General features: G+C 34.3%; 2 protein-coding genes across 2 annotated transcripts; one reads left to right on the top strand and one right to left on the bottom strand.

Moving 5' to 3' along the window:
- The first annotated feature begins 731 nt into the window (after positions 1-731).
- Positions 732-4,403, top strand: LOC124923930 (cryptochrome-1-like). The gene is made up of 5 exons (XM_047463932.1): positions 732-1,323; positions 1,434-1,652; positions 1,739-2,445; positions 3,119-3,893; positions 3,966-4,403. Exons 1-4 carry the CDS (start codon positions 999-1,001, stop codon positions 3,869-3,871), a joined length of 2,004 nt encoding a protein of 667 aa, XP_047319888.1. The 5' UTR covers positions 732-998; the 3' UTR covers positions 3,872-3,893; positions 3,966-4,403.
- Positions 4,404-6,909: 2,506 nt separating this feature from the next.
- LOC124926510 (5'-adenylylsulfate reductase-like 4) lies at positions 6,910-9,946 on the bottom strand. The gene is made up of 4 exons (XM_047466748.1): positions 9,504-9,946; positions 8,428-8,615; positions 8,220-8,344; positions 6,910-7,612 (listed from the first exon to the last, which is right to left on the bottom strand). The coding sequence occupies exons 1-4, from the start codon at positions 9,693-9,695 to the stop codon at positions 7,179-7,181; spliced, it is 939 nt and encodes a 312-aa protein (XP_047322704.1). The 5' UTR covers positions 9,696-9,946; the 3' UTR covers positions 6,910-7,178.
- Positions 9,947-10,586: the final 640 nt, after the last annotated feature.

Below are 10,586 nucleotides of genomic sequence, written 5' to 3'. Positions count from 1 at the left end.
TAAAAAATATTGATATAATTTTTTTTTTTTTTTATTGATCAATTATTATTAAAATGTATTTTTAAAATAAGAAAATTAAAATCAAAAGTAAATATTAAACTGCCACATGGCAGCGTCTCATTGGCCAAACAAAATTTGACACCCGTATCAAATTTTGACACCCAAAATTTGATCCCCATTTTTGCCCCCCTGCTGCCTCCCACCCTCCTCTTTTGACACCCAAATAACACCTCATTTGCTCCCCTGCTGCGGCTGGTCTAAGAGTGAACATTTTGATAGTTTTAGAGCGATTAGTGTAAACAAATTTTTGAGAGTTAACAATTACAATTGTAATAGTTGAAGGGTCAAAATCAACAATTAAAATAGTTGAAGTGCATCTAGTTAGGGTAGTTATATTTAACCAAATATTTTGACAAAATAGTCATTTTTGACTATTTCTAAAAGTTTGAGTGACAATTTATTTTAAAAAATAATTTAAAGACTAAAAGTATGCTCGAAGTAATTGAAAGACCACTCACATAATTTGTCATAATTTAATAACTACTTTCTTATTAAATAACACAAAATCAAACAAACCCTAAGAAAGGGTATGGAAGGAGGGTGCGTGACAATTTTTTTCATTTTCTTTTGATTAGGATAAGAGAAGATAAAAAGAATAAAAATCTAAAAATCAAAAGTTGTGGCTACAATTTGTTTGTCAATGCACTACTGTATTCCCCACTCTCATCAGGCAGGCAGTATCCCCTTTCTCTCTCTAAATTGTTCTTCTTCTTCTTTATTTTTTTTATTGGGCAATCAATCCTCTGATATAGGAAGAAAATAAGAACACAAGTTTACCCACAAAGTTGGACAATAAAAGTTTCAGTCTTTCGAGAATAATAAACCCCCCCAATCATCTGTCCTTTCGATCCATTTTAATCTTCTTTATTTAGATTACATCAAAAAGGATACACCAGTCAGTAATTACTACTACCCTCCAATCATCCTTGTCGGTTGGAATGTCTGGCGGCGGCGCCGGCGGTGGATGTAGCATAGTATGGTTCAGAAGGGATCTAAGGGTAGAAGATAACCCAGCACTGGCTGCAGGAGTTAGAGCAGGAGCGATTGTAGCAGTTTTCATATGGGCACCTGAAGAAGAAGGCCATTATTACCCAGGAAGAGTTTCAAGGTGGTGGCTAAAACACAGTTTGGATCATCTCGATTCTTCTTTGAGAAGTCTTGGCACTTGTCTAATTACTAAGAGATCCACTGATTCGATCTCATCTCTCATCGAGATTCTCAAATCTACTGGCGCTACCCAGCTTCTATTCAATCATTTATACGGTTAGTAGTTTCTTTCCTTGATCATGGTCACAGCCTCCAAATGTTTGATGTTATGTCTAGCTGAGTTTCGATGGCAATTTGTTTTCATTCTGTTTTTGCCCTGTTTTTAGATCCATTATCGCTTGTTAGGGATCACAGAGTTAAAGAAGTCTTAACTGCTCAAGGGATAATCGTCCGATCTTACAACTCCGATTTACTCTATGAACCATGGGAAGTTAATGACAAATTAGGTCGCCCTTTTACATCTTTTACTGCTTTCTGGGAAAGATGTCTTTCCATGCCTTATGATCCTGAAGCTCCATTGCTCCCACCTAAGAGGATAATCTCAGGTTCATTTGAATTGTTTTTTGAATTGCTAAACCATGTTCATATTAAAGAGCATAATCAAATTGGTTTAAGTTTTTCTTGTTTTCAGGTGATATCTCAAGATGCCCTTCAGATAATCTAGCATTTGAAGATGAATTAGAGAAAGGAAGCAATGCTCTTCTAGCTAGAGCATGGTCACCTGGTTGGAGTAATGCAGACAAAGCTCTAACAACTTTTATCAATGGACGTCTCCTTCATTATTCTCTAAACCGTAAGAAAGCAGATAGCAAAACGACTTCTTTCCTTTCTCCCTATTTGCATTTTGGGGAAATCAGCGTTCGTAAAGTCTTCCATCTCTTTCGGATAAAGCAAGTTTTATGGGCAAACGAGGGAAACAAGGATGGTGAAGAAAGTGTTAATCTTTTCCTTAAGTCAATTGGTTTAAGAGAATATTCAAGATACATGAGTTTTAACCATCCTTATAGCCATGAAAGGCCTCTTCTTGGGCATCTTAAGTTTTTCCCATGGGTTGTAGATGAAGGTTATTTCAAGGCATGGAGACAAGGTAGAACCGGTTATCCTTTGGTTGATGCAGGTATGCGAGAATTGTGGGCTACAGGTTGGCTGCATGATCGGATTCGTGTTGTTGTCTCTAGTTTCTTCGTTAAAGTTTTGCAACTTCCGTGGAGATGGGGGATGAAGTATTTTTGGGATACCTTATTAGATGCTGATCTCGAGAGTGATGCTCTTGGTTGGCAGTATATCTCTGGTTCGCTTCCTGATAGTCGCGAATTAGACCGGATTGACAATCCTCAGGTATGTTTTATGTTTGATAAAACTGAAAAGTAAGAATTTAATGTTGAATTATGAAATATTTGATGTTAAAAGATGAATAAATCCAATTATCCAACTAAACAAATCTAAAAATTGAAGTATTAAATAAACTTATTTGAGTTGGTGTTTCATTACATGATTTATCACATTATTCAAATTACATTTATTTTATTGTATAAAATAATTTATTATTTAAAATCTAACTCAAATTAAATTTTAAAAATATGGTTTAATTTGGTAAGCTATTAATTGACTTCACCAGTAATAAATATTAAAACTGTTTAGAAAATTAACCTTAATCCCTCCCAAATTAATCAAATTATGTCATTATAACAATTGAAATAGTCTTTTGGTGATCTAATTTGTTTGTGATCTTTTAATTCTTTTTGATATATTTTTTTGAAAATAATTTGTGACAATTTATGTCTACTTGTAAAGAATTGTTTTTGAATGAGTTTTTCACCATTTTGTTAAGATCTTCGCTTTGAGAATAAAATTACTTAATTATTTAGAAGACTTTGAATGATTTAATTTAACTTAAAAATATAACTTTTAACCCAAAAATTTTATGTTATTATTAATTATATTTCTTTACATTAGTTCTATGTTTGATAAAATCAACTAGTTAAAGTAATTTTAATTTTGTTTTGAACAGTTTGAAGGTTACAAATTTGATCCAAATGGTGAATACGTTCGAAGATGGCTTCCTGAACTCGCTAGATTACCTACCGAATGGATACACCATCCATGGAATGCCCCGGAATCGGTTCTCCAAGCAGCGGGCATTGAGCTCGGTTCCAATTATCCACTTCCAATCATACAAATAGATATCGCGAAAGCCAGGCTACAAGAGGCGCTTTCGGAGATGTGGCAACTCGAAGCTGCTTCACGAGCTGCTGCTGAAAACGGAACAGAAGAAGGACTAGGAGATTCAGAACCCATAGCATTTCCTCAAGGAAACCAAATGGACGTCGACATTCAACAACCAGCCAGAAACAACAACAACAATGTCTTGAATACTACTAATATTCGACGGTACGAAGATCAGATGGTTCCGAGCATGACATCATCGTTTATACGATTCGAAGAGGAAGAAACATCTTTGGACGTGCGCAATTCTGTTGATAGTCGAGCTGAAGTGCCCAGAAACGTCCGTGTGAATCAAGAACAGAGAACAACTGAAGTGATGAACAACCCGCGGTTCAATATTCATAGAGGTTTGCAGTTTTTGGAAGATTCCGCAACTGAATCTTCTTCTACTAGTAGCGTTCGTCGAGACGGGGGTGTGGTTCCCATTTGGTCACCGGCAACTCCTAGTTACTCCGAACAATATGTGGGCGAAGAAAACGGTATTATTGCCTCTACTACCTCAATCGCATACAGAAGCCTCCATAGTCCAATCAACTGAAGGATGGTCTTTACTCGACTATGTAAGCTGCTGTTACTGTCTTAATCTTTTAGTTTAGTTGGTGTCTGCTAACTGGAACTTATTTGTTTGTCAGGTAAAGGCGAACAAAACTGGAACAATGTTACATATAATCAGTATCGAATTGTCTGGTGAGAAGTTGACGACGGTTGAGATTGAATTCTCATCATGGTGTCGCTACCCAGGCTTGATTCGTTTCGTCCTCTCTTTATATACAATGCCCCGAGCATTGCTGTATAGTAACTATATATTTCTAGTGAGAAACAAAAGAGAGAAGGGATCGGGTCACTACGGGGAATATGTAAATCCTCACAAATAAATACTATTGCTTCTTAATTTGAGCAAGTTTTGGAACGAAGTAATCTTCTTGGTCGATAACTTTTGTATATTAATGTTTCAGATTTGTGATAAATTTACGGAGATAATATGTTATTTCGGACTAACTAGAATGTTTTGATTTGAAATTATGTTCAAATACACATTAATACTATGTTATCTTACCAACTTAACTTGATTCTGATTTTGATTTTCTAAAAGGGTTATATACGAATTGCCTTAGTACAAGTTAAAATACTAAGCCATTGGTCTATTCCATGTCCTACCATATAGTTTCAGTATTTGGAAGGCTTCTTCTGATGCAATGAATTTGTTAAGGAAGAAATGATTTGGTTTTGCTTGGAATGATTTGAAGAATTCATATCATGCCCTGATTGTTGCACACATTAAGGACAGATGAGATCCTCGGTTACCAAAGTGTTTTAAAAAAGGGTAAAAAAATAAAAAAATTTAAGGGCACATAATCAATTTGGTAACCGAGGATCCGATGTGTCTTTAAAATCTCTTTTTGATGGGATGATGATTCGAAGGAAGTGGGGTATCCTTTTAGGTGCAATGCATTTTCTAAAGACGGTTGATTCAGATTCCCTTTGAAGAATGTAAATCATTTATGTCTTGTCAATGAACATAAGTTGGTGATTGCAGTATAATATAATTGTTATGCTGAATTGTGTGTTGGTAGAGGAGAATGAATATGATATTCAATTATGAAGTCAAAAGAAAAGGTTTCAATGTGATCTGACTAAACTACTTTTGCATAAGAGTAATGAAGAAAAATGAGAATGACAATTTTTTTGTCCCACTTTGAAAGCTTTGTGAGAGTGATGTATGATTATGGTTATTTGAGTAAGGGAGGGTTGTTGGATGTGTTTAATAGTGTTTATATGATTATTTGAGTGTTTTTAAATTTATGGTTATTTTTATCTTTTAAGTTTTTTTTTTATTTTTATAATAAATAATTAATTTTTTAAAATAATTAACATTAAAGTAGGATGGTGATGTCTAAATAATAATAGTTATATTAGTTGTATAATAGTTTAGTGTTATATTTTAAATCACATTTTTTTTTCCGATTAATTCGTGCTACATTTTTATTTCTTCATTCTTTTTTAATATATAAATATTTTTTTTAAAAATTCAATTTAACTCTAATATTTTTGGATCCGTTTCTGATTATGATAATTTTTATAATTCCAATCATTAATAATGTTGAATTTATTTGTGAACGAGAATGTGCGGTGGACGACAGACCTCAGGTTCGCTTAAACAACCAAAGGAATGATGAATTCTCAAAATGGTCAGGAGTCGAAGAGTCTCGTAAGCTGTCAACTTTAGCCGACTGTCTCGTCTACCTCTTAGGGCACTTATCGTGTCTGGTTATGGAGTGAATACGCGTCAAATAAAAACTAGAAATATTATTAGCGAGGGTGGAAGGAATCAATACTTGATGGACCGTCAAATCTGAAACTACTAGGCGGAGAAGATGTCGATTCGCACCAACGCAGTTCCTAGCTGCACGCAGCCGGAGTCTCGCGTTGTCAATGCACCATCATATTATATGGTTTGTAGGCTGGTTTATATGATGAATAAAAAATAAAATAATACATTTCCTTTCATTATAAATTTTTTTTTTTATCTTATTATTTAAGAAGGCCTGGCAAATTAAAAATTATGTTCAAACAACAATCTTATAGAAAAAAAATAAAAGAATACATCTGTGTGAACAACTCAACATTATGTGATTAGGACTAGGTGCAAACATATTAGTTGATTCAAACCCAACCTTAACCCTTAAATATGGGTTTGGATAAATTCATTTGGTTTTGGATAACTTAATTTGGGGATATGGTTTTAATTCCAATTAAATTAAGTTCCCAAAATCATTCAAATATAATCAATTTAATTAATTCATTTTTTCCCTTTCTTCTCATTTTTTCCCTCTATAATGAACTATAATTTAGGTCACAAACATGGCTATAATTAAACATATTGAATGACTAAAAATGGTTAAAAATGTCTGGGATAAAGACATGTTAAATGAGACTAAATGATTAAAATGACAAAACGAGTCAAATATATGTTAAACAATCTAAAAATAAATTAAAAACGTTTTAAACAAGTCAAAAACATGTTTCTTTGATAAACTAGACAAAATATAAAATCAAATTTTAATTTGAGTTGCCCAATTTATCCTTCTAAAACAATGATGCAAAACCAACCACGTGAACTATTCCCATAGCATATCCATCCAAACATATCTTTAAAGGATGTAGCCCTGTTTGGATACCGTCCTAGATGGGGACCCAACACTAAATCAACCTTCTTGTATGTGAGCATCTGTGTTAAGCTTCCTCCTCTATTGGAATAAGGATAAGAAAGAGATGTGTTTTAAAGAAAAAATATCCTGCCTGTTGAATAGGAGCCAGAATAAAACATATCATTCCTGATGAATATTAGCCACAAGCCATATCAGAACTGTTTTCATCTAGACCCACACTCAACTGCTACCACATTTAGTACCTTTTTCTTTTTTCCTTGAAGGAGAAGGGGGGCTAGTGCAGTATCTCACCTTCATGACCTCTCAAAATCTGTAGAGGGTCATTTGTAATTGTACCAAGACCTGTTAAAAGGTTATGGCCCTTCAAATGACCTTAAACACATAACCAATAGTATAAACTATAAAGTGACATTAAACAGATTTTCCACATAAATATAATAAGTGAAGAAAATATTCAACTATTTTGTACATGTTGAAAACACACTTTCATTCCTAATTGTAAAATATGCTTGAAACAACATCACCTTGGCAAAGAACTAACCCTTCAAGCCTTATTGATAAACAAATTACAAAGGAATATGGGGGTAACAACGAAAATTTCTATCTCATGAACAAACATGCAACATCAATCAGATCTTGGTCAGACGCGGTTTAGTTTAAAACAGGATTTCAAACTTACAAGCGACTAGAACTAGCATCCCCAAACGTAACTGAGGCCAGGGACTTTGAAGCCCATGCCTGAGCGTTCATTGCTCCTCCTTGCAAGTTACTTCTCTTACATGGATCTTTTAAAGAACTGAACAATTGTAGAATTCGGTTTGACAAAGCTATAAGAGTCTCCCACAGGTATCTCAATCTCATAGAGAGGATGCAGTTTCTCCATGCAAATCGAACCAAAATCAGTAGTGTGGGGAATGCCAAATATAGCAACCTCAAAACCACAAATGCAATGGCCAAAGCCAAGTAAGTCTCCTGTTGTAGCATATTCTCTGGGGATTTTGCCCATGAAAATGGACAGCTATCTTCTTCACCGTTCTCATTTTTATTGTTATTTGGTAAATGAGAAATTCCATTCATAAAGCTTCCATCAAGTGGTGTAATCTTCTGGCCTAGAGATTAATCAAGCCTGTGTTTATTATTTAAACATAACCGCAGACAAGAGAAACTAAACAGCAAACTAAAGTGTCCTATTTGTTATAAAATGAGGAGAATGATGTCTGTTTTGTTATGCATTTTTTTTATGTTGATCTTCAACAATAAAATCAACGTTTTTGTTTTTTGAGAGAATAACCTATTAGGGTAATTTTATTAATGGATATGAAAAATTCACCCTAACAGAAGGAAAAAATACTCTCAAGCAACATAAAAGGACCTGATTATGTAAAGAAACATTCTTAACATACAACAGGATTTAATCAAAACATGAAAATAGAAAGAAAAAAAAAATCTGTGTTAATTATGATTGTCAAAAATCACAATGATCTAAAAAATGATATGGAACATGATCCAAAACAAATTTTGATCATAATCAAGAAAAAAAATCTCTATACCAAATGAAGGAAAAGTTACACTGTATTTTGGTTGATGATCTAAAAAATAATTTGTATATCTCCAGAAAAATCTGTTATCAAACGAAAAAAAAATCACTTTCAATTATGACTTGGACAATTTTCCAAAGGGATTGTGATTGGGACAAAAATACCAGTTACCATATACCTGTGAAATCAATGTAGAAAGCAGTAAGCGAGTCAAGGGTTCGTGAACCTTGATACCGCATACGCAGGGTAGAATTCATAAGGATGAGAGTAGGAAATCCATGAACTCCATATTTTGAGAGCGTGCTGCCAAAAGTTCAATCATTCTATCATTATGGGGCTGAAATTTACATAAGAAAAGAAGAACAAAATGGAGTAATGAAGCAAACCTTGGCTTGATGACTGACTCATCAATAGCAATGTGGGGAACATATGGATACAAAGAAGATAACACAGAGAACTTTGGTCTAACTATTGCCGAGAATGGACACCATGATGCATAAAATAGCAAGGCCACATTATCGTAAGTCCTCGTGTAGAGCATATTCAATGCCTTATGCAATTCAACTTCATCTCCCTACATAGGCATGTAATCAGCATCAAGAACATGAATATAACCCTTTCTGTAACTATTTACTACCATGAAGTTCAAGATATGTTACGAGATATTAACAGTATATATAATTATAAAACATCCAAATTCATCTTATACGAGTATATCATGTAACCACATAAATAACTTCCAATAGTACCTTCTTTTGACATGAAGACAGAAAGTTCAAGGTCTTGTTTCATAGAGAGTTATTTGAAATGTGATATTTGAATCAAGGTCCAAATGACATCAAAAGAGGTGGAGCTATAAGAAAGTACTATTACAAAGGCCACGTCCCCTTGGGTAAAACTAATATACAAAACAAACTAACCCATTTCCTCATAACTACCACATAGATGCAAAAGAACTTGTATTTGCCAAGCCAATAACATTAGACAAAGAAAAAGTGAGCATTATGCATGTATGATGAATGTTGATTGTGCTAAATGAGAAAGATGATACATTCTCCCCAAGTGAAATAACCTTTTTATTTCTTTTGTTAAGCGACATAACCTCTCTTTTACTTAGTAACACGATAGAATATCCATACTTCATTTGAAAATAGATAGCCTTCTATTGTAAAGACACACCAATCACCATATAAGAAAAGAACCCCCCTTTTTATAAGCTACCCCCAATTGGCACAATCTTAGCTATTCTACCTCATAGAACTTACATAATAGATAAACACAACATGCAAATTGGCATTACAAGAATCTTCGGTATAAAACTAAACCCAATTCGTTGATGCATCCTTTTTTCATGATAAAGAAGTGTTTCATAACTTACAGAGTGGCACCCTGAACATGAATCTATCTATACCGTGTTTTGGATTGAAGATTAAATGTTTAAAGCTAAAAGTAACTTCATTACCTCGACGATGTTGACAGTATTAGAGGCAAATACAGCGCCATCTACCCCACAGCTCGAATATCGAGACCTGAAGATGGATTCGGTCATAGATCTAACAGGGCAAGCTGGGGGAGAAGAACCATTAGCAGGTTCTGCGAACGTCAAGCTGCCTATAATGATAATAAGGGTCAGCCCGGCATTCCAAACCGCCATATGATCGGATAAACAACGGTTAGGCAGGCCAGTGGGTTAGGGCAAAAGCAAGCCGAGTCTATAGAAACAAGGAAATTCTAAATTAGATAGAGGGTAATCGACTGGGAATACTGGAGGGGCGACGAGCGACCCCAACGCATCTTAGAACCAAGAAACGGATGAATCGAAGTCGGGGAGAAGGGGGTTTCAAGGAAGCGCAAGGATGAAGAGAGTTCAAAAGGTGACCTTTTGATTTCATCTTTAAGGGCCCCTTCCCTTCCATTATAGAGGGTAGCTCGAACTACGTGGTATTTTAAACGGTATTTTATTTATACATAATAATTTATAAATACTAATAATATCGTGTGTTAATAGAGTATATATTATTTTTGTCATTATTACTTTTTATAAAATAATAAAAAATGTTAGTAAAAATAATCCTAAAGAAAAAATTACTGTGTTTTGCAATCTATTTAGTTCTTTTTCATAATTAATATTCCAATTACATTTGAAAAATGGGTAACGATCAGTAAAAGATACCAATGTTTGACTACTTTTCTACTCCGACTCTCTGTATAATGAAAGCGATGAACTATTTTCCAGGTTTTGGTTAGGTCCTAGCTACAAGTATTTCAAGATTAGTATAGATGGTCGGAAACAAGAATCGTCGTGGTATGGATTACAAGTCAATTGGGATTAATGAGGAAATAAGAGGTAAATAATCATCGCTTACATTTCAATCCTGTCCACTCTGAATGAGCAATTCGTAAATGAGGGAGAAAATCTTCCTTAGTTCAAATTTTCTACACCCTTCATCCATCTAACCTCGAAACATTGACTCTCAAGCCTAGAAATCTTTTCTCATTGTTTTCTCACTCAAACCCCTTTTTCTTTTGTGACTAGGGGACTTGA

This window comes from Impatiens glandulifera, chromosome 2 (genome assembly GCF_907164915.1).
Source record: "Impatiens glandulifera chromosome 2, dImpGla2.1, whole genome shotgun sequence".
In the NCBI taxonomy this organism is placed as follows: Eukaryota; Viridiplantae; Streptophyta; class Magnoliopsida; order Ericales; family Balsaminaceae; genus Impatiens; species Impatiens glandulifera.
Note: the sequence above shows the minus strand (reverse complement) of the source record. Positions and strands in the feature narration are given on the sequence as shown.

What these genes read in the sequence shown, in the direction of transcription:
- LOC124926510 (XM_047466748.1), bottom strand. Translation starts at nt 9,695, where the DNA reads ATGGCGGTTTGGAATGCCGGGCTGACCCTTATTATCATTATAGGCAGC. An exon ending in GAGTCAGTCATCAAGCCAAG is followed by an intron (nt 8,345 to 8,427) that starts GTTTGCTTCATT and finishes AACTTTTGGCAG; the next exon opens with CACGCTCTCAAAATATGGAG. An exon ending in TTTCTACATTGATTTCACAG is followed by an intron (nt 7,613 to 8,219) that starts GTATATGGTAAC and finishes ATTAATCTCTAG; the next exon opens with GCCAGAAGATTACACCACTT.
- LOC124923930 (XM_047463932.1), top strand. Translation starts at nt 999, where the DNA reads ATGTCTGGCGGCGGCGCCGGCGGTGGATGTAGCATAGTATGGTTCAGA. An exon ending in TCTATTCAATCATTTATACG is followed by an intron (nt 1,324 to 1,433) that starts GTTAGTAGTTTC and finishes CCCTGTTTTTAG; the next exon opens with ATCCATTATCGCTTGTTAGG. An exon ending in ACCTAAGAGGATAATCTCAG is followed by an intron (nt 1,653 to 1,738) that starts GTTCATTTGAAT and finishes TCTTGTTTTCAG; the next exon opens with GTGATATCTCAAGATGCCCT.